Source organism: Aedes albopictus, chromosome 2, assembly GCF_035046485.1.
Source record: "Aedes albopictus strain Foshan chromosome 2, AalbF5, whole genome shotgun sequence".
Taxonomy (NCBI): Eukaryota; Metazoa; Arthropoda; class Insecta; order Diptera; family Culicidae; genus Aedes; species Aedes albopictus.
Window position 1 is genome coordinate 502,859,583 of NC_085137.1, and position 22,877 is coordinate 502,882,459.

The following is a 22,877-nucleotide window of genomic DNA, read 5'->3' on the forward strand; positions in this document are numbered from 1 at the left end:
AATATTTGTGGCTTCAACTCAGAGGTTTCTCTTTGTCGTGTATTTTCATTAGTGGATCATATCACCTACCAAAGTTGGCTCCAAGATCCACACCTTACCCTACCCTACTAACAAATACTTCTTCCCGAGACAACTGTGGGGATGCTGTGGATACCACGATTTCTAGTAACAACGGTTGTTGAACTAACATTCCTTCCCCTTTCCCGATGACCGTGAGGACGTGGCCGGCGCCGTTATTGACTTTAAAATATTGAACTCTCGAATTGTGCACATTGAGAATGTATAGCTAGTCCCAAGCACCATTCATTGGACCTCTGTGCAACTTGCACCGTGTTCTGGTCAATCACGGAGTAGCAACTACGATGTGTACGGTTATCTTCGCTTTGCTTTGGTAATAGACAGCCTGATTTGGTGTATGCCACACAATGCACAAATTTAAGAAATATTTTTCTTTTTAAGAATTCTTTTAGTTCAAAACTATCTATTTCTAGTTTTGGATGGAGAAATTTATGGCGCAACTCATGGAGAAATCCTAACCAAGTAATGGTATGAAACCAGGCCTGCTAAATATCAGTCTCAGTGCCTGTTTTTCAGCTGAAAATGAATGACTGTGGCGGTCGTTTTCAGTTCCGCGATGTGAGAACTGACAGCTCCATTCGTGAGCGACCCAAAAAGGGATTTTTTCACAAATTTTCACACAAACATATTGAGTATTAGTAGTGACGCGTATGCTCCAAAGTTGAATTTCTAAGCAATAAATGCTTATACTTATAAAACATCTTTTTTTGTAAAACCGCGTAAAATACACTAGTTTATTACAACATTTTTGAACTTGGTAAGCTGATGATCATTTTTAGTGTAGAATCATGCCCTGAGTTCGAAAAAAAAAGAAAAATATTACAATAGAGTATTTTTTTAACTTTCCATACTAGGCTTACGATTTGAAATCGATTTTTGTTCTAATTTTAAGCTGTTAACACCCAAGTTTTACAATTTAAATCTTCATAAAAGTTTTCTTTCAACAGTCAAGTTTCAATAAAATAAATATAATTTCATGAAAAAATAGAAGTCTATGGTGTAGTTCAAGAAAAAATTCTTCAATGTGGGCCCTCAAAATCTGATCATTTGTTCAAGCTGTTGTTTGAGCACAACTTTGATACTCTCGTTGTCTTCTGATCCGTTATTTTTTCAAAAGCTTGAAAGTGTTTTTATGAATAAATTTTCAATCTCTTGCACTTCTCTTCAGTGGATTGTTCTCAAAAGCTTTTCCATTGACGAAAATTCCATCCCCTAGAATGAAATTCGCCGATTTAAAACGGCTTGAAAAGTTTCCGTTCCTCAGAGTTGGCGAGAATTCTTGCAGTTCCTCCGTATCAGGCGAGATTTCCAACCCCTAGATTGGATTCCGCTTTTTCGATTTTACTTCACTGCATTTTCCAGGCAAGAATTGATTCTGAAGACCGTAGGTAATCCCACTTCTGATGTTGTAGGAAGTAATCAAACAACGATGTTCTCTTCTTCAAGGTTTATTTCAGAATGGTCGGCAGCTCTGTCATTAGTATTAATCAATGCCTACCTAAATGTAACTTATACACTAAGGCCTGCCTACTACAGAGTTCTTTCTAATATTTCTCCAGAGTCGAAGGGACACCAGGAGTTCCAACTGAAATTATTTCAACAGTTTTTTTTTGGGTGTTCTTCCAGGAATTAATTCAGCAATTTGTCAAGAAGTTCCTCTCATAATTTCCTTCCAGCAGTTCCTTCTTTGGGAAATTCTTCAAAAATTTCTTCAGTAATTTTCCAAGGAGTTCTTTCTAAGATACCTCAAGGAATTACTTAGACTATTTTCTGGATTCATTCAGGAGCTCCTTCAAGGATTTCCACAGGAGTTCCTCCGTTTGAAAATTCCGAGATTTATCAAGGAATTCCTTCCTGGATTCCTCTAGTAGTTTTTTTTTGTGATTTCTCAAGAAGTTTCTTCTGAGATGTCTTCACAAGTTCTTTCTTGGATTGATGTTTTCTGGATTCCGCCAAAAATTTCTTGCGGGATTTTTTCGTTAACTCTTATCGGAATTCCTCCAGGAACTCCTTCTAGAATTCCTTCCCAGAACTTATTCCAGAAATCTTTTAGGAACTCCTTCCTTTTAAACCCATATTAGAATTACTTGAGTTTGACTCGTGTGCAAACAAAAAACTGCGCTGCGTAACTTTTTTGCAACATGGCTGCTTGGGTAGGGATCGCCGTCCTGCTTTCCTCTTGCATTCCCCAACATTTTTTTTATAGAATCTCTCTATCAGTTTTGTATAAATTCCTCCAGATGTTCGTTTTGGGTTTCCTTCAAAAGCTTTTTCTGTGATTACATTTCTCTAAGAATTTCTTCCGGAATCCCGGAAAAAGAAACCCCATTCCCTTAAGGATCCTTTATATTAATCTTAGAAGAAATTCCTGGTGGAATAACGAAAATAATTCTTGGAGAATTCCTGGTCCTCCTGGATGCATTCCAGATGGAATCTCTTTAGAAATTAAAAAAAAACTCCGGAATCTCAGAAGAAACTCCTTGAAAAATCTCAGAAGGCTCTTGAAGAAATTGTAAAAGGAATGAGAAACGGAATACCGGAAGAAACCACGGTTAAAATTGCCAGAAAGATGAATCTTTGAAGGAACTCTTGGATAAATCCCAAAAACAACTTCTGATCCATCTTGGAAAATCTTGGAGGAATCCCGATCAATCTTGGAAAATCCTGAGCAAGATCCTGAGAGAATCCTTGAATGAGCTTCTGAAGGAATCCACGAAAAACTTCAAGAAACTCCTCAAGGCATCACAGAAAGAACTCCTTGGAAAATCACAGATGACACTTTTGAAGAATTTCCAGACGGAACTGCTGTGGGAATTCTCAAAAAAGGAAATCCTTAGGGGAACTTCTTGACGCATACAAGAAGAGACTTCTTGAGGATTTACAGAATTAATTCCTGCAGGACATCAGAAAAAACTGTTGGAGTAATTTCAGTAGGAACTTTTTTTTTATCTGTATTAACGAGATTTTTAACCTTAGGCTAGTTCATCTCGGGACCCACGTTTTACTTCCCTTCCGAAGGAAGAACCCACATTTTTGTGAGTATGTCGGGAGTGGGATTCGATCCCAGGTCCTCAGCGTGATAGTCAAGTGTTCTAACCACCACACCAGGTCCGCTCCACTTCAGTAGGAACTCCTGGGGTCCACGAAGGAACCTCTGGAGAAATATTAGAAAGAACTCTTACACACTAAGATGAGCTCGGCAAACGCCGGCATCAGCGCCGTATCTCAGCAAATATTTCTACTGAATCTCGGTAAAAAATGACGTTTGTTAGCTGAATTTCGGCAAAACATTTCCTGAACCTCAGCAAACAAACAACAGGATTGCTGAGATCTCGCTAAAAAAAAAACGAGTTTGCTGAGTGCTCGACGGTGCCAATCTCGGTAAAAATCAAGAAAAATTGCCGAGATTCAGCGAAATAATTAAGTGTGTAGCTCAATTTCTGAAGGAAATCCAGAAGAAGCTTCTGAATGAATCTTAGAATAAAACTCCAGGAGAAATCTGAGAATAAACTTCCGTAGAAAAATCAGATGGAATTCATGGAGGATTATCACCAAGATTATCACTTTGCAGCAGGTAATTTTGCTGGTATTTTTTTACTAACTGAAGTTCAACCAGCCGCCCATGGTCATTCCATATGTATACGAGCACACAATTTGAAAATTTCAAAAAAAATGCGTCTCGAAAACGGCGTGAAGAGTATTTACAATTTTTTGATATGTTATGTAAAACAGATACTTTTTTGCGAAGTGATCTGTAAAAGTTTCTAAGCAAAATATAAACATATGGTTATTTTTGTTTACAAACGAAATCTATTGTTTAGCCTTGAAAAAATTATGAACTGTATTCAAATAGTTTTATTGAAGTTCAAAAAGTCACTCTACTCAAAAACAAATGTGTTCACATAATTTTCGATGTTTTACACCGTTTTGAAGATTTTTTCTATGAAAACCATTACATATTCAGTTGGGTACAATCCTATTTTCCTTTTTTTTGGCAATGCACACTTCGAAATCATTACGAAACTTCTGAAAAAAAAAATGATCCAATGGCACCCGAAGTTTGAAAAAAACAGCTTACTTTTCCGATGAAAACTAATTGTTGAAAAGATCATACTTATTGGAAATTTTACAAGGAATCCGAATATGCAATTATATTTGAGGGTTTACGGTCGAATTTACAAGTTATAGTGAAAAATCTGACCGAAAAGGCGTCAAAACGTTGCAACGTCACGGTAGAATGTGTCATTAGTTTTTCCATGTTTTCATGGTCTCGGGACCAAAAGGGTTTTATATTTTTATTGGAAAATTCAGAAAATTTGATTGAAAATATAAAAAAAAAAATCAAAGATGTATGTTTTGTAGCTTTTGAGTTATGTATTTTTTGAAAATAGAAAGCCATATATAATACTATGTAACAACTCTAGCATTGTCTTATTTTGATAATTCTCGTGAAACTGTGCATTGCATTGTAGTTTTGAGTGATATCTGGTATTATTTATATCCATACACGCGAAGAAAATATCTCCGACTTCCACTAGATTTTGACAGATAAACGATAATATTTTACCAAAATTTGGTAAAGGGTGGCCACTCAGAGCGGCAAATAAAATTCCCGAGTTTTTCCCGATTTTCCCGATAGCGATTCATTCATTGATTCAAAATTTTATCAGCATCCTATCCTAATTTTCCAGACTTTTCGCTCAAAGGACAAAGGCTATATCAAGTATTCTCCTAGAGATTGTACAAGGATATTTTTTTAAAAAGAGGTAATAATTTTTGTTATGTTTTAGAAAACTTTTATAGGACGCTTGATGTTTTCAGGACCATGTACATCCTGAGATACAAGTGACATATGAATCTATAAATATTTGTATGTGTCTCAACCAGTCTTTCCACCAGAATGTTCTTTAGAATATCTTTGAAAATGTTCAAATTGTGATGTTAGGCAACATCACTGTGATTAACTTTAATTGCCATAACTCGACGACAAGATAATTTCCAAGAATGGTTTTTACGCCAGTTCACCTACTATGTTATATGGTTCAACAGCTGTTGACTGCTTTTCCCACAGATTCTCGTACTTATGCTTCTGGAGACTGAACAAATTTTACAATTTTGGAAATTCCCGGTGGCTAGCAACTATTCCCGAGGTTTTCCCGACTTTTTCCGGTGGTTTCGAATTCCCGAGCTTTTCCCGGTTTTCCCGAAATTCCCGACTGGGTGGCCACCCTGGGTAACTTTTTACAGAATTTGGGTAAAAACCCATTACCGAACACTCAGTAGTTCAGATTTTGCTAAAAGTTACCGAATGCGACTAGCTGTGTAGTATATCCCTTTCGTGACGAACCAGCATAATTGTGCTGTTGAGCAATAAAAGTTTTACATATTCAGCTGTTTCATCATTATTTTATGTAATAGAAACTGTATTAAAATTGAGTCATCATTTTACTTGTATGTGTGCAAACAATCGTTAGTTTATGTTGCATGCGAAATTTGTCACAAAAATGTAAACGAAAAAAAAGTGAACAAAACCCGTAAAACATGAAAAAGTTTTATCTGCCCCATTTTTTTTTATTTTCATTTTTTTATAGGTTGGCGAAGTTAAAAATAATAGATCTGTTAAATTGGAAGAAAAAGTGTTCTTGTGTCAGAAATTCTAAGAGTTGTGGAGCGCCAAAGTTTTGCATTTTCTATAGAGATTTCACTTTTTTGTGCTCCGTCCCGAAAGGGATATAAGGGTTAGAAATGCAACAAAACTTTTAACAAAATGTCTACTAGGGGTAAATAAGATTTTGTTTCAAAAACTAAAAATGAACAAACATTTCTGTTTTTTTTTTATAAATAAAAACATAAAACCTGAGCACACCTTTAGTCCTAAGACCACAAAAATATACTTTTCCTGAAAACCATAATTCAATATCTTTAAAGCAAAAAAGAAATTCAAAATCGGCCAACTGGTTCAAAAGTTATGATTTTTTGAAAATTCAGTTGTTCGATAAAAATATTCCATTTTTTGTAAATATTCTTCCAAGTATTATCATGGGGTTCAACCAACAGCTCTGACTGGAAAAAGTAAATCTTAGTTGAAAAAAATTACGATTTTTGATAACTATTCACTAAAATCTAAATAAAACAAATGTTGTGTTTAATTGTGAGTCTTTTAAATGAAAAAAAAAAACTATTTAGGAAAACAGATACACCTCAATAAAATGCAAAAAAATGTTACTAGTTAAATCTCTGTACACATTTGAGTGAAAATTCCATATATTAGAACAGTAAACTCGCTTCAAACTTAATAGTAATATCGTAGTAAGAACATAACGTATTGACGCACATTACGTCTGAATAGAGAAAACACCAATCAAACCAAATGAATTCGATGCAGATGAATCTTTCGCAAACTAACCAATCAATCAAAACTATAGATGTCAATTTACTAATTCGTGTACACCGAAGGTTGAATTTTTTACTTATGGTAGATTCCACTAAAAACTAGAGAGAATAAAATTTGGAACGGTAACGCAAAACGTTGGGACTTGAGGAAACTGGGAACTATCTACTAAAAGTATACAGCTAATATTTCTCCTACCTCCGGTTACAACGAGAGCATCGTTCAAACAAAAATGCATTACATCAAACCAAATGCCGGTGAAAATAGTGCATTCTTGTGTGACTGTCGTCGAAGACGGTTTTGCGATCTCGGGTGTGTATTGTGTGTGTCACACATCGTGGCATGCAGAGAGAGCGATCAAAGTTAGAACGAAAACAGCATTTGCGCACAAATTGAACAATATTGACTGGATATGTACAGTGATTTATAGGTGTTAGTCAAAGAGTTTAGAACTCGATCATGCAATTGCAATTGTTAGAATTTCTGGAAAATCGGGATTAGTTGAGCCGCAGGATAAATGGCCAAGCGATTTTGAACCCACTTCCAATTGGGATTAGTCGAAACGAAAACAGGTTACCTACCCCTTCACCACCACCTTGCGGATGCTGTTCTTGTTGGGGTTGCTGCTGTTCTGAAGGGTGATCTTGCTGCGACTGCTGGTGATGGTGCTGATGATCATCAGCCCTGGTACCTTCGCCTCCACCTCCATGACCATGATGATCGTGCCTTTCCGGTTGGTGATGATCACCGTGCTGCTGCTGTTGATGATGATGATGATGCTCCTGATGCTGATGATGTTGATATTGGTCGCCGCCACCTCCGCCACCACCTTGCTGTACACTTTCCGGTTGCCACGTCACAGGCCGGGCCGGTTCCGGATCCCAATGACCACTATGATCGTGCCTGTGCACGTTTTCTACCCACTGTTCTGTGCTCTGAAAAACATTAGCATCTTGCTGGTGACCGTGATGATCGCGATGGTGATCGTGATGATGCTCAAGCTCGTGATGGTGATGGTGCTCTTGATGATGATGGTGGTGATCGTGGTTATGGTGCTGTTGCTGCTGTTGGTGCCAGTGTTCATGATCGCGTCGAAGCTGTTCCTGCAACCGTTGGTTGTCAAGATACTGATAGTACAATCTTTCTTCCTCCCGTTTTTGCTGTTCCCGTGCCAAACGATCACGCTCTTCTTCCTGCTTTCGGAAGTATTCCTCCCAGGGATCGACGTACTCGATCGTCGCATCATAGCTGGGAACGAACTGATCCCATTGCGGATGGAAAGGTTCCATCGTCGAGCTACCGCTAGGGTTATAATTACCGGTCTGATCGGATCCCTCACCGCCACCACCAAAATGATCGCCACTGTAGAAGCTTCCGGTACCGGACGAACGGTACGCATTATTACTAGTACTGACCTGGCTAGGTTTGATCCAGCTACTGAATGTCTGTTGCTGTTGTGGAAACGAGGTGGGAACAAAATTCTTAGGCACAAACACAAATTGTAAGCGGCAGGAGGAGTTTGGGTGAGAAACTGTTTGCTAATTTACAACTGATCAATCCTAAACTAAAGTTTTAGGTTCGAAGGCTTTATTCACAGGAATTAGTTCATTTCCGTCGCTGGTAGGGAGCGGTACGAAACCGCACTTTAGCTATCTGTTCATCAGTGTGATAAAATAGGATGACAACTTGGATTTTCGATTTTGCTTGCTTCATAACACCATTTATTACAAATAAAAGTGAAAACTACAACTATTCACCAGAAACAAAAAAATAACACGAACCGCAAATGCTATAATGAACCATTATAAAACGAATAGAATATAAGAATGTACGACATAACAAATCTAAAATATTATAAAACGCGCGTTGTTCTAAAACAAAATTTCCCGAATAAGAGAGCTAGGAGTCCGAACGCCCAGAAAAACTTCAATCATCCAACGTTCTCTGGATACGGTCCCAGATGTTCTTGAAGGCGTCCCGTCCGGCGTAGTCTGCGTTGCCCGTTTCCCAGCTCTGACGGCGGATCCGTTCCTCCGAGTGGGCCTGTTCGGGAGTGCGGGGCTCGCCGAGCTTCACGTTCGATATGCTACCGGCCAGGCCAGCCTGCGGGATTGATACACGAAAAAACAGGGGCACGGCACACAGAGAACAAAGATTTAGGATAACCGAGATCAGTGATAGGATTATTGGGGGGCGAGTCCAGAGACAGAGTAGAAGGGAAGAAAAAAAGATTCGATGTGAACGGAGTGCTTTAAGAAGAAACTGCGGTAAGTTCGGATTGGAATAGCTGCGAGCATTTTGCAAAATGACTTTTATTAACTCTGGATTTCTTACTTAGAACGCTTCTGGTGCTATTTTTCGATTGGCTGGAAACAAAGTATCTACATGTTCAAATTTTACGGTACAAGAAACGGTCGATATTAAACATATTAAAGAAAAACGAAATAGTTGCATCCCCCATCATTTATACCACATTATGGTATTATTCATTAAATGCGACTGATTTAATAGACTGAAATCCTCTAAGGTGCTGCCACCCACCTTACGTCCACTAAGCTTTTGTTGTTTACTCTACGGTTTGATTGAATTGAATAAAAGCAGCAAGATAACTTTTTGCATTATTTTTTCCTAATAGGGAAGTGGAACCATCTCGGCAGAGGTCCCATTTTGAGCACTTTTCTGCTATAACTCAGCCAATTCTGAACCAATTGACACAATTTTTTAACGCGATGTGATATGTATAGTATCTAGCAGTGTACAAAATTTTAAGGCAATTGGTTTGGAATTGACTGAGTTATAGCGAAGAGTGCCCTAAATACCGGCCGCTGCCCAAATGGTTCGCTACCCTACGCAAAACGCCCATTACATAGTTTTAAGCTGCACAAACAAGTCTCAAGAGAAACCAGTCGGCATCAGTGAATATTGTGTGTAGGCCTATTAGTTTGCTGTGTATTTACCTCATTCACATTTGTAAAAAAAATAGGTATTGAGAAAACGGCATTTGAAGTTTGGAAACTCGAAATTCCTTTGTATAATTATAAAATTACCATCACTTGAAAAAGATTTCAATCATATCGAAACTTTCACAGAGAAAAGCCTTTTGTCAATATAAAACTGCAATACTTAGTTATTTATGCAACGACTTGCAGAATGAAGATTTTGCAACGAGTGTTGCAACGTTTCATACAACTTTTTTTTTGCAATGACAAGAATTAATCACTCTTTCAGTATCAGCGTGTGTCCTGGTGCTTGGAAGGAAACAACCAAGTGCTTCAGAAGTGCTTCAGAAGTGCTCCACCATGCTAGATACAAAATTTAATCCAAGCAAGCCGTGCTATACTGCCGTGTACAGCATAGTTGTCCCATGTGGTTACGGGTCGTTTGCCCGAACGCCATTTGACCAAAAACCATTTGGCCGAATGCCGTTTGACCGAATAATGAATAATGAACTTGTGTGACCATGCCACTGTTCCTCGCATCAGTACAACTCGAAAGAACAGCCTATGATTCGAAGAAGGAAAAATCTTTGATAAAATATTAGCTGTTTCAACGCCAACTAATCCCTGAAAGTCAAAATTAGAAAGAGTAGCCTATGATTAAAAGAAGGAAATATTCCTGATGATCATATTGGTAGTTAGAATGTCAAAAACTTCCTCTGGGTCCTTAGATCATAATTCGGCCTAACAGCATTCAGCCAAACGACCCATTCGGCTAGATGGCATTCGGCCAAATGGCGTTCGACCAAACGACATTCGGCCAAATGGCCGGATACCGTCCCATGTTAATAGGGATTCCCATAGAATTTGGGACAACTATGCTGAACACAGCAATATAACCGTCACAAGCCATGGAAACTCATGTTGTCAATCAAACAATTGCATTACGATTCATAATGCAATGTAGTTACAGTTGCATTATTACCAATTATGCAACTTCTCGATTTAGTGAAGAAAGGTAGGTCGTTATTGTATTTGCCAAAAAAATATTGGGATAACTACAAAAAAAAATCAGTTCAGCACACACATTGACATAAAAATCCGCAATTTTGGTGTGATTTTTTGAAGTTCATTGATAATGAATAGGTACGTTTTTTCCCAAGTGATAAAAAGTCAAATGGGACTATTCTGCAAGTGGAGCGGTGAAGTTTCTGGCAGTTTTCGCTGTGTAGTTGCCGACTTAGAATAATACTATGGATTACCTGTTCCGGGAGTAAGTAAGGGACTTCCAAGCAGGGAACCCCAATTCAAGATGTCATGAAACCCGTACCGAGGGATGAATGGTAGAGGGCGGTTAAAAAATGCTTGATCATTAATGGAGTCTGTGAGGCATCTGAGCGCCTCTCACAGTAATTTGTCCCTTTCCGCTTTAATGCAGGGTGCGGTATTTAGGGGTGGAACTCTTTTCCCGTTGGATTTCAATATAAGTTCAATTATCCATTAAAAATCGGATACAGTTAGTAGCGGTAATAGTGAGAACACTACCCGAGGAAAAAATATGGTTCCCTAAAAATCCCTACGGGAGAGGTCATGCATGGAGTAAGGTTGATGAATAAAAACAGGGAATGGCTTTCTGCCATGAAGATATGTATCAAACTCCAAAATCGAATTTACGTTCTCAATATCCAATATCTACTACACCCAGGTAACCACTAAGCATTTGAATAAGCCGTACAGCAGACTGTATTAAGCATTTGACCTGCTTGCTGCCCTACATAAGCAGTTCGAATGCATATCTGCCTTGAATCAGCATAAGCTGTGCTATTCAAGAGCTTTCGGCTGTTAATGAGCATTTCAAATGTTTGGGGTGTTTTCGCTTGGAAGCAATCCGAAAGCTTTTCAACTGCTCTACAAATGCTAAGAGCAAAGAGTATGGGAGATATGTTATGCGTTTGAAAGCACATGCTGCCTCTCTCTTAAAGAATCTATGCCTCTGTTGACAAATTCAGATATCTGAGTTGCTCGTTCGTTTTACCATTATTCATCCAAAAGCTCCGAAGCAAACATTGCTGCAGCTGGTTTGGATTGGGAACATTGCCATCGAGAAATTCCCCACCTAATTTTGTCTGAAAATTTGTACCAAATAGGGTATTGGTTCCCTTATTAAGCATGTGGCTCCCATTTTCATCCCACGAAAAACAAAGGATTGAAGCGCTGTATGTTTTGTTTCTTATTTTTGTATTTTTTGTTAGAAGTGAGCACCCATGAAAACAAAAAGAACGGAGTCAATCGGTGCCGTAATCGCTTGTTTTCGAATAGGATGAAAATGGGAGCATGAGATTACTGATGGCACACATACCCTAGATGGATCTGCGGCGGATCATAAAATTATTCGATAGAGGGAATCATAATTGAAGAGGGAATGAAAACGCTTAACACACTATGAAATTTCTCTTTGAAAACATAATTTTGGGTGTCGGAACTGCAGTTGATTCCCAACCATTCTTCATATTGGGCATAAAGTTAGCGCACGTCATCGAACCAACTGCAGCGTATCCTGGAGCATGGAGCAGCAGCTTTATCAGAAAACATGATTAAATAATCACCGGACCGTAAGTTCAAACCCCGATAACACCAAAACAAGCAAAAAAGTGCCACCTAAATCAGCTGGAGTGTGGAGGAAGCGGGACGTCGAGGGAGCGAGAAGCTGCCGTAAATCTATTTTTGTTTTGTTTGCTCGGCGAGGCGTTACGCTTCTTTGACATTTTGATACGACGTTCCTGAAGGTGTTGCACTCAGACAGCCCGTTATTTTGCCAAAACCTGCTGTTGAGTAGCATTATAGGTGTTGTATATTAGAGTGGGTCATCGTTTATATGGAGAAATGAAAAATTCAATGGTTTCCCATCAGATCAAAGCATTTTTGATCCTATTTCAGGACCCAAATAAGTGTGCAAAATTTGGGCACGATCGGTTATGTCTACGTTTTGCGCATCGCGTTTGAAGTTTGTATGGGGTTTTACATGGGAAAACACACTTTTTTGCATTTCTCTCATAACAAGCTCGAATTTTTCTATAACAATGTAACCGATAAAGTAAAAACATAGCCTAGGGTGTTCTGAAAAACTTCGTCAAAGACCACGAAGTGATCTGATGCTTATGAAAAAAGTTATAGCGTTGGCATTGCTTGGCGAAACAGCATGATTTTGTTGCTATTGTTATTCCTTTACATGTTAAAACATGAGCACATGCATGCGGTTCGTTGATTATAACTATTTTCACAAGCATCTGATCACTTTGCGGTCTTCAACAAAGTTTTTCAGAACATCCTAGGCTATCATTTTACAGTATCGGTTAAAATGTTTCAGACAAACTTTTTCAACTTATGGCAAAAATGCAAAAAAGTATGTTTTCCCATACAAAATCGCATACAAATTTCAATTGCAATGCGCAAAGTGTAGACGCAATCGGCCGTGCTCAAATTTTACACAGATACTCAGGACCCGAAACGGAACCAAAAAAGCTTTGATCTGAGAAAACGGTTCCGATGACCCACACTAGTGTATATACGGCCAATTAGCATTAAACGCCTTGTCATAAGGGCAACTATAATGCTACAGGAATGCTATTTTAAATGCTTATTGGTTACTTGGGCATGCATCTCAAGCATGGCTTATTTAGACTTCGTAAGTCGAGGATGGCGGCTAAGCAAGACCATGATAAACTCATGGCAGCTACGCCAGTAATTCTGTGACATTCGCCCGAATAGATCATGTATCATTATTAGCATTGTTTGAAGCCCTGGTGTTTTGAAGAAGGCCTAATTACTAGTCCAAATATAACATAATGCGTCATTAATTGATATAGTATTGTTGATCGAAAGAATACTCTATGCTTATTAACTTAGAAGGAATAAAGAAGGCAAAACTTTAGCACAGAGTACTGTCTGATGTGCTGTTTTATGACTTGATGACGGCACGCTGGCCTCCAGGAGGCCCTTCTGGGATTCCACATGAATTCCATCCGAGATTTCTCCAAGAAATTCTTCGCAGTTTCTCCACAAATTTGGCAGGACTCTTCCAGTTGGCCCGTCAAGATCAAAATAATATGGGAATCGAACAGATTCTGCTATCGGAGCTGCCTTTAAAGTTTTTGTGTCCGAGCTGCTACCAGTTCTAGGAGTAGTGAACTAGTGCCCCAAACGCATCCCGAGTAAAGTCCAACAACAAAATTACAGCAAATCGAAAACATGATTTGTATTCTGAAACAAATTGATATCACATTTTGATATCAGTTTATATTTACTTAATTTGATATCAAATTTTGTTTTCGGTTTGCTGTCATTTTAAATTAATGTAAATATTTAGTGTTAGAATAGTTTTAAAGCTTTTAGTTAACTTTGTAAAATAATTCTAGGGACATGTCATTAATGCAATCCTGACAGCTGCGGCGAGAATCGAGCCCGCGCTCCCTAGCACGATGCGACTAAAGGCTTGGTGACCTTAGCCGCACGACCACAAAACCAAAAAAATGTTCCTAGATTAATACTGGAAAGAGAAGCTGAAGAAATTCCGGAAGCAGTTTCTGAAACCAGTCCAGAAGAACTTCCTGGGAAAACCCCGGCATTAGTTCCCAAAGGAATCCCGGAAGAAGTTCCCGAAAGAATTAACGAAGGAATTCCTGAAGAAACTCCCGGAAGCATTCCCAGAAGTAGGTACTGAAATAATACTGGAAGGAGTTTATGTGAGAATCCCCAAGAAGTTTTTGGAGGAATATTGAAAAAAGTTCCGATAGAATTCCTGCGAGAATCACAGAAAGAATTCCTGAAGTAATCCCAGAAGGAACTCCGAGAGGAATGTCGCATGCATCATGAAGACGGAATTTTGGAAGGAGTTGCTGAGGGAATTTTGGAAAGAATTTCTTGAGGCAATCCCCGAGAGTACTGCTGGAGGAATCCCGGATGAAATTCCCTATAAAAAACATCTAAAGATATTCAAAAAGAAACTAATGATCTTGGATGGAATTCCAGAGGGAGCTTCTGAAGGAACCCCAATAACAAACTCAGATGGAGCTCCGTGAGGAATCACAGAAGGAAATTCTAGAGGAACCCTAGAATGACTTTGTGGAAAAACTAAGGTATAATTTCCCGGAGGAAACTCAAGAAAAATGGATGGTGTTATCCTAGAAGGAATTCCTGGAGAAATCTCGGAACTGATTTCTAGAGAAATTTCGGAAGGCATTTTGAAGGAATTTAGGAACTCCTGAAGGTATTTCTTAAGAAAAACCTTAAACGTTCTTTGAAAGAATATCGAGAGTACTTCCTGGAGGAACCCTGGGAATTCCAGACGGAACCACCCTGAGAATCCCACTAAAAATTCCTGGAGGAGTCCTGAAACGACTTTGCAGCAAAACCGCGACGATTTCTTGGAGGAATCTCGGATGAATTTCCTGCGGAATCTCAGAAGAAACCCGGAAGAAGGAGGAGTGCCACCGTGCCACCATAAAGTTATAAATTTTTCTAATTCCGAATCGCAAACAACAAGGCCCCGCAATTTCCAAGACATTTTTTCTTCTTTGCGTTGTCTCTTTAGACGACTATCAGGTATCAGGTATCAGAAGGCCGGCTCCAGAGGCACGTTATCCTCCATTTGGGACATTTCGACACCAACATTTCAAAAGGGCGTAACTGCTTTTGGAATCATCACCTTCTTTTAAAGCTGTGGATCATGTGTTATGATTTCCATGTTTTTCACAACAAGTACCAGATGGGAAAAACTCTCCTCTTTCCGACAACCACGGTGGTTTGAGTGCAAGGGAGGCAGTACGACCTACAGCTTTGAAAGAAGGTATTACTTCCAAATGCAGTTACGCCCTTTTGAAATGTTGGTGCCGATTTGTGCCATCGCCATACATATGAGCCTATTTCATCATTTACCTGAGGGATAATGGGACAAGGGATGGGAATTGGGAAAGGTGATGAAATAGGAAGGGGTGCCCTAGAAGAGGGAATGAGCGCATAAGCGCAACGAGAGCTCATAGCTCATACCACAACGGGGTTAATCAGTGCTCTGAAAAGGACACTGTAAAACGCATAAGCGTAAAAAGAGCCTATAGCTCATTGGAGGTAGCTTGCGACGTCATGCGACTTTCTATATGACATAGAAAGGCACGTCATCAAAAGCATCCTCAATATTCAAGAAATCACTCAAGCAAAAACTACGTTTGAGCGAGTGCTTTCTTGAAAACGTATACAACTTTATGTAAAAGAGTCACTGTGGACATCCCAAATTGGAAGACATGTGAGTTCACATAAACAGGCATGTTAGCCAGACGAACATCACAGATGTGATAATCGACAATGCGTTTCAAGCATTTCAGAAAGAACGACGTAACCAGATAAATCTGGAATTTATTCCTTCTTTTTACAACGCACGCACCCTTTCGGGATAAAACTACAGAGTAATTTCATACCATGAAAATACCCAATAGAAAACTACAAGAGTTAAAAACATGTTTGAAAAACTCAAATCCCTATGGTGAAAAATAGGATAAAGCCCCATTTGCTCCAGGAGATTAGAAGTAAACAGAGCTTTTAGTGCTCACTAAATCGATTCTATAGCTACAATCCTCGGGGTAGAAGCTAAAGATTCGTAGCTATACAAAAGACTGGTTTATCCGAAGATATTTAGATATTTCAACAGGTCCGAGTTCCATTCAGGAATACCTCTTGCGGTCCGCACTGACCGCAGAGAACAAGCTTCTTTCAAAGCAGTAGCTATGGTATACCACAATGAAGGGCGTTGTAATAACAAAACCATAATGAAACTCTCTTGGAGTAGCAATGGAAGCGAGTTATCCATAAAATGTGATCGCAACCAATTAGCTTGTTGAGCAGGGACGCCTGAATAGGCAAAGTTTGCGAAGGAACACTCCAAAGTGCAAAGAGGTCAAATGGAGAGTCCTTATCTGACATATGCCAATCAGTCAACTCATGACAATTTCTGCTCATGCAGAGTTGGGTTAGGTGCAATTTTATGTTAAGTTAGCCATGAACTGTACTACCTAAGTATTCCATAAACTGAAGCATCTCAAATCAATGTTTGAGCTACTTCAGATGCCAAATATCAGCGAAAAGATGCTGAAAACAAGAGCTTGCTTGAAGGCATCCATAAGGAAAGGTTGAAACATACTGTTAACGTTATTCTAAAATAGAGCATGCTCGAGGCACGACAGTTCATCTATAATGAAAAAAGCAAAGCTGGGTTCACAAGGTAACCTAAACAGAAGTTACCCTACGAAAATGAACACTTGGGCTACATACGCTTTTTACGCTGAAAATTGATCTGAGGTTTCCTTGCCGTAGCCACTACCCAAACTAGACAGGATTACACTCTTCACAATCACAGCACAAAAAGGAAACATCAACGATGAACCAAATCGTGGTCAATTGAGAAACGCCAATGGCGAAAACGCATTAAGCGAACCCATATAGGCAGTAATGAAAGCTAATTAACAACATTTGAATAACCCCGCCCTTATTTAGCCTCAAATTTGAGACTTAAGAAGGGCAACTGATTATCTCGGAGAAACGCAAGGTCCACTGCACCATTGCTCCGGTTAGCGCAGTAAGGGCGTAATACTGTGGAGGACGCCCTAATTCTCCACAGGCTCCGTTTGTGGTTAGATTTTTATTAGACCCCCCCTAACCATTCATTCTTTGGCACGGTAAGCATAAAGCCGCATAACACCATGAATTAGGGGTCACCTGTTTAGTGGACTCTTACCACTGGATCAGGCGGTCCGTAGTGTTATTCTTAGCCAATTGAGACAACCGCTACCGACACTACACAGCTATCTAGGCTGATCGGGAAAAGAAGTTAACATTGATGGTCAACTTCCAAACGAACCCGAACAGCCGTAAGCGACTTTGCAGCAAAACCGCGACGATTTCTTGGAGGAATCTCGGATGAATTTCCTGCGGAATCTCAGAAGAAACCCGGAAGAAGGAGGAGTGCCACCGTGCCACCATAAAGTTATAATTTTTTCTAATTCCGAATCGCAAACAACAAGGCCCCGCAATTTCCAAGACTTTTTTTCTTCTTTGCGTTGTCTCTTTAGACGACTAAGACCACATCAAAGACTATCGTACCAACCGCTGCATGCAGTGCCCTATTGATGATCTTCTATTTTTATGCGAGAATGGCGCCTGCTACGTCAGATTGCAAGTCAATGTGCGGATGCCAGGCGTAAAGTGATAGAATGTGTTAAGATTACAATGAAGCGGCACAGCTCGCTTTGAGTTGCAAAATGGTGAGCCGGCAAAAAACGTCCAACATAGCTCTGGTTCTCATAAGTTCCTACCTCATATTACACGGGTCAATCGATGACAAAAGCTATTAGCTAAGAGTTGTGTGCTTAGCTGGTAGTGCAGTCTGGGAACTGTTGTCCTTCTTACTTCAGTTAGATTGAGGAGGTACGTCCTGAGCATCTGTTCACCAAGGAGTGCGGCTCAAACAGCGTCTGTTCTGGCATCTAGAGGCTGAGTATGAAATGCTCCTTTCCCGGAAGCTATACCTAAGGTGGCAGGATGGGGAACCTTAGGCCAATAACCTACTATTACCGAAACCCAAAAACCCTTACAGAAAACGAAAGATAAAGAACTGATTCAACAACTACGACTTTTAGTGCGAGACAACGGACAAGAATTTAAACTTGGAATGTATGAACCCTAGCCCAGAAGGGTTAACCGGTACAACTATCCAATGAGGTATACCGTATCAAGCTTGAGATCCTAGGACAGAGCGAAGTCCGTTTGCGGAACTTTGGAGAAAAAAGACTGGCGTCGGGTCACATTATACTCCGGCCTACGACGCAAACATACTCCGCGTCACCGTGGAGTTCGTTTTCTGTTCAGTGCTGCGCTCATGAAGTGGGAACCTATTAATGAGAGGATAATTGTATCCAGATTTAGAACACGGGTTCGAAACCTTACCATGATCCAGTGGACAGTGGATAACTGACACTAAGGAAGATTACAAGTGGTAGTCGAAATACGCGTATCTGTCAAGGGATAAGCTTAACAGGGCGGAAATAAAAGGTACTGATTACAATCATTCGAGAAGGGTATTCTGCTTAGAGGGTTCGTAAAGTCGCTACAAGATCATTATCCAATGTTACGCTTCCGGAATGCAAGACAAAAAGAACTTTTAGCCAACTGAATGCTGTCGAGAATAATGTGGATGAGCTACGCACCTAAAGAAAGCAGTGATTCACAGGCGACACCTGGAAGAAGATAGTAGAGCGAATGAATGCCAAAGCCGCGATAGAGTGAGCGGAAACAGGAGGAGCCAAAGCCGTAGCCCTCCAGCGCTAATCGGCTTTCGAGGAGGCAGTGAAACGGTCCTATAGACGGGATAAAAGAGCGTGGGCGGATTCCCTAGCCGACAAAGGCGAGAAAGCCGCTAATACCAGCTACACTCAGAAATAAAAGTATACACGGAATTACTATTATTTATGCATTTTGTATCCGCATCTCTCTCACTCTCTTTCTGTTTTCATGCTATCTGGTGCTTCGCCTGGGTTGACAAAACACTTCTCTTCAACCCAGGCTAAACGGCAGATAGCATGAAAACAGAATGAGAGTGAGAGAGATGCGGATACAAAATGCATAAATAATAGTAATTCCGTGTATACTTTTATTTCTGAGTGTACATTTGTCTCCTCTACGATGTCTCACGTCGTAGCTTAGTTTCGTATCCGCTTCGTATTATCTTGGATCAAATCAATGAATTGCAAAGGTCTTTTTATCTGGTGTTCATTGATTTCAATGAAGCTTTCGACCGTGCCAACCACGAAATATATTGGGAACCCTCATGCGCAAGGGTATGGCTGAGAAAATCATCGGCCTCATTCAAGCACAGTACGGGGCATTTTCATGCAAAGTACTGCACAACGATGTCTTGTCCGATCCCATCCGGGTCGTCGCTGGAGTGAGCAAAGACGAGATCCTGGTAGGTGCTATTGATCTTGAACCAAATTGTGGGTTGCAGCCCATTATCATGGAGTTAAAAGACTTAGAACTGGCTGATGACTTTGCTGTTTTAGCTCAACGGCGCTCTGATATGCAGAGTAAATTCGATGATCTTGCTGATCGCTCCTCGGCGGCAGGTAGGTGGGCAAGCAGAAGGGAATGTTGGAAGCTTCCAATATCTTGGTAACCAAATGATTACCCATGGCACCTCGACATAGGTGCTCGGATCAAGAATTCAAAAAATAAGGAATAGATTAGCCTTTGGACCATTTTCAACTCACGCTGCACTCTATGGCGAACATCTTGAAAGTAGCTTGAGCTGAGCAAATACGGAGAGTCGGGAATGTTGCGAGAATGCTGGATAACAACCTTGCAAAGTTGGTGTTATTTACTGATCCGGTAGGCAATCGTGGAGCACACAGATCACGGTGTGTGGATCTGGAGAAGTGTGATCTGATGAGCGTTGGACATAAACGGCTTTGCAGAATTGTTGCTGCTTTGTCTTGTTATTTGTAATGAATCGTGCTTCAATAGTAATTTCTAATTTGGATTTAACGGTTACGCATTCTTGACAAAGTTATCGACGTTTCGACACTTTTGGTGTCTTCTTAAGGGTCACGATCCAAAGTGTCGAAACTTCGGGTTAGATAACAACTCGTTTAGATTTGTCAAGCCTTCGTAGATGTTAAATCTGAGTTACACACAATACAGTCGATTCTTTCCATCACTAATTTCTAATCTTATACCTACTTTCTTGTGTTTTCTATAACATGTTAGATATTATTATTGGTTTCATAACTACAGTCCGTTTTCTGATTACCCTCCTTAACTTAATTTTCTATACTTTCAGCAGCAGCACCGACTAGGTGAAAATATAAATTAACAACCCCAATTTAAAAGATGACGGTCAGTTAATGTAATTGGCACACCTTCACCATCAATTGATCGGCGCCAATGCACACACCCATAAGTTACCATGCAAATTGTTGTCAAACTCGTCTAGGCAGACAGGTTCCTCTATTTTTACCAGTTTCTTAGTTCGTCGCCAATCGAAAAATAGCACTTGGTCGCGTGTTTCGCGCTAACATCTTCTCGTTACTCACCCTAGTCGAATTTCGGATCAATTACATCCCCTAGCGAAATCGAAAACACCGGATACTCTAACGTTCGACGCGGCGTATGTTGTCATCCTATTTTATAAACACCGAGTATGGGCCCAGAACTCCCTACCAGCACTAAGAACTAACGAACAAAGATTTGATGAGATTTGGTTTTTCACGGGTGCAGAATATTTACAGTGCAGATTACTAACTACAGTAACCAACGTTCTACTTGCGGAAAGGTACAATTTATATACAATGGGAAGCATAAAACAAAAAATAAATAAATAAAAATAAAAGAAGCATATGGTAAGCGTACATCAAGAGTTAATAAAAGCGTGTTTGCAAAAGCTCTACAACTAAGCTATGATTTGTAAAAAAAAAGAGTAAGCAATGTAAATAACACGAAATCATCACCACCACACACGATGAAAGAAAGCTCTGTTGTGTATGGTTTCCATGAGGAAACCACGATGAATACATTCCGGTGACAGTTTTGGTTTTCTTTTGGGATTACCGGAAAACCTTTATAAAACTAAAACTAAAGTAAGCTGTGTAACAATTGAGGTTTTATCATAGGTTTAACACTATTTTAAAACCAAAACGTGATACAACCTCAATAAAACCAAAACAAATATTACTCATCCACCAGTTAGAGCTCTATAACTGTTCTAAAACCTTTTTGAAACCAAACACTACTCCATAAAACCAGAATAAAACCACAACTGTCACAAGGACTGGGTATGGGTGCACATTTGCGTTCAAACATGAGCTTTCTGGCTTACCTTTTCGTTATTATTCCTACTATTGTTGAGGTCAGACTTGAAAAGGAGTTACATGGAAAACAATTCAGCTGGGGGGTCTTACTTAGAGGGAAGGCTTTGTTTTAGGTGGGTTGGTGGGTAGTACTGTAGTAGTAGTAGCTCTTCTACGATACACAACACTACTCTCGCTACACGAGAAGCATACTCTTACTCTTACGCTTGTTGCTTGTGTTCGAGATGCTTTCCCGTTTGTTTGTTTGGAGGGGGGGTTATTGCGTTTGTTTTGTTCTTTTCTTTTTTTGTTGGGTAAGATTGTTCGGTGAGATCAACTCAAAGAAGAAGTAGGGGGAGGGGGTGGATTAGCAAAGTAGGAAGTGACAAAACGGTACTCACCATATCCGCACTCAAACGTGAGTGGACATCTTCGCAGAAGATATCCCACCAGTACTGGAGGAAGTTGGCCAGATGCTGATAGCCGCCAGGGATGTACACCTTGCGGGATTCCGAGTTGAAGTTTTGCAGCCACGGTTTGGCCGTGCCGATGAAGTGGAGGATTTTTGTGTTCTGGCCGAATCTAAAAGAAGGCGAAGGTTAACGTTTTTGTTACAGATTCTTTTTTCGAAAGGGTGTTGACTCAAATACGAAAAATCAATTCTTTCTACTACTTTCACCACATTTTTTTTCTTTTTTCATAGTATTACCAATGCTTGCAGTGCATCAGAGATGCATTAAAAATATTGACGTGGACAGGCCTACAGCTACACAGCTACACAGCTTGAAGTGACGTTGCTAAGAAAGTTAATGTCACTCCATTTTAGCCCCTCCTCCAGGCATAATAGGTAGATCTACTAAACTAATCATCTAACATACACCTAAGAAATTTCGTGGTCAACACCCGGTAACTCAAAACTCATCTCAACCCCAATACTTACTGCTTAAATGCAGGAAGATACGAGTAGGAAGCCACCGACGATGTGTTGTAGATGAAGGGGAGGTGCTTCGAGATGTCCTTATGTGCCCAATCCGAAAAGTACGAATTCAGAAGCCCTTGGTCGCCACCGTCGAAGCTTCCGTGCGTAACAGCGTACTGCATCAAGCTGGAGAACGTATCCAGCGACGGTCGGTACACGTAAACCCCAGAGTTGAAACAATCGGGCCAACCGACATCCGGAGCGGCAGACAGTTCTTCCCTTTCGAACAGTTCGTCGCAATTGCGCAGCACCAGCGTATCGGCATCGAGGAAGACACACTTTTCGAACTGTGTCAGACGCCAACAGTGCAGCTTTGTGAATGTGATGCCCAGCTCGGGACGTTTGAGCAGCGCCAGGTTGGCTTCGTCCTTCGAGTCCAGCAGGTTGACTTCCTCCACAACATTGAAGATGGTGCGTAGTTTATTTCTGGAAGATGGGAAAAATGATCACCGGTTAAAACTGAAACATGTTATAAAGCAAACAATAAGAGCTATACGCAATATTCATTAACAAAGCTACAATTTGAAAGGCGAAAGACTGATACAATGAACGGAACATAAGACAAAAACGAGTAAATTTGAGTAGGATAGAAGCTTCAGTTTTGGCCA

At 40.1% G+C, this 22,877-nt stretch overlaps 1 protein-coding gene across 25 annotated transcripts in view; it reads right to left on the reverse strand.

Moving 5' to 3' along the window:
- LOC109409788 (glycogenin-1) overlaps positions 1-22,877 on the reverse strand; it is a 132,456-nt gene that overhangs the window by 71,993 nt on the left and 37,586 nt on the right. For 14 of the 25 annotated variants that reach the window (XM_062854445.1, XM_062854452.1, XM_062854450.1 and 11 more), the window contains exons 3-6: positions 22,231-22,695; positions 21,692-21,872; positions 21,320-21,355; positions 7,051-7,920 (exon numbers count right to left, since the gene is read on the reverse strand). In XM_062854445.1, the coding sequence (XP_062710429.1) occupies positions 7,051-7,920; positions 21,320-21,355; positions 21,692-21,872; positions 22,231-22,695 (1,552 nt within the window). Of the gene's footprint in view, positions 1-7,050; positions 7,921-8,160; positions 8,573-21,319; positions 21,356-21,691; positions 21,873-22,230; positions 22,696-22,877 lie in introns of those variants that run through there. The other 11 variants (XM_029870361.2, XM_019683375.3, XM_019683368.3 and 8 more) reach the window with 6 other exon arrangements.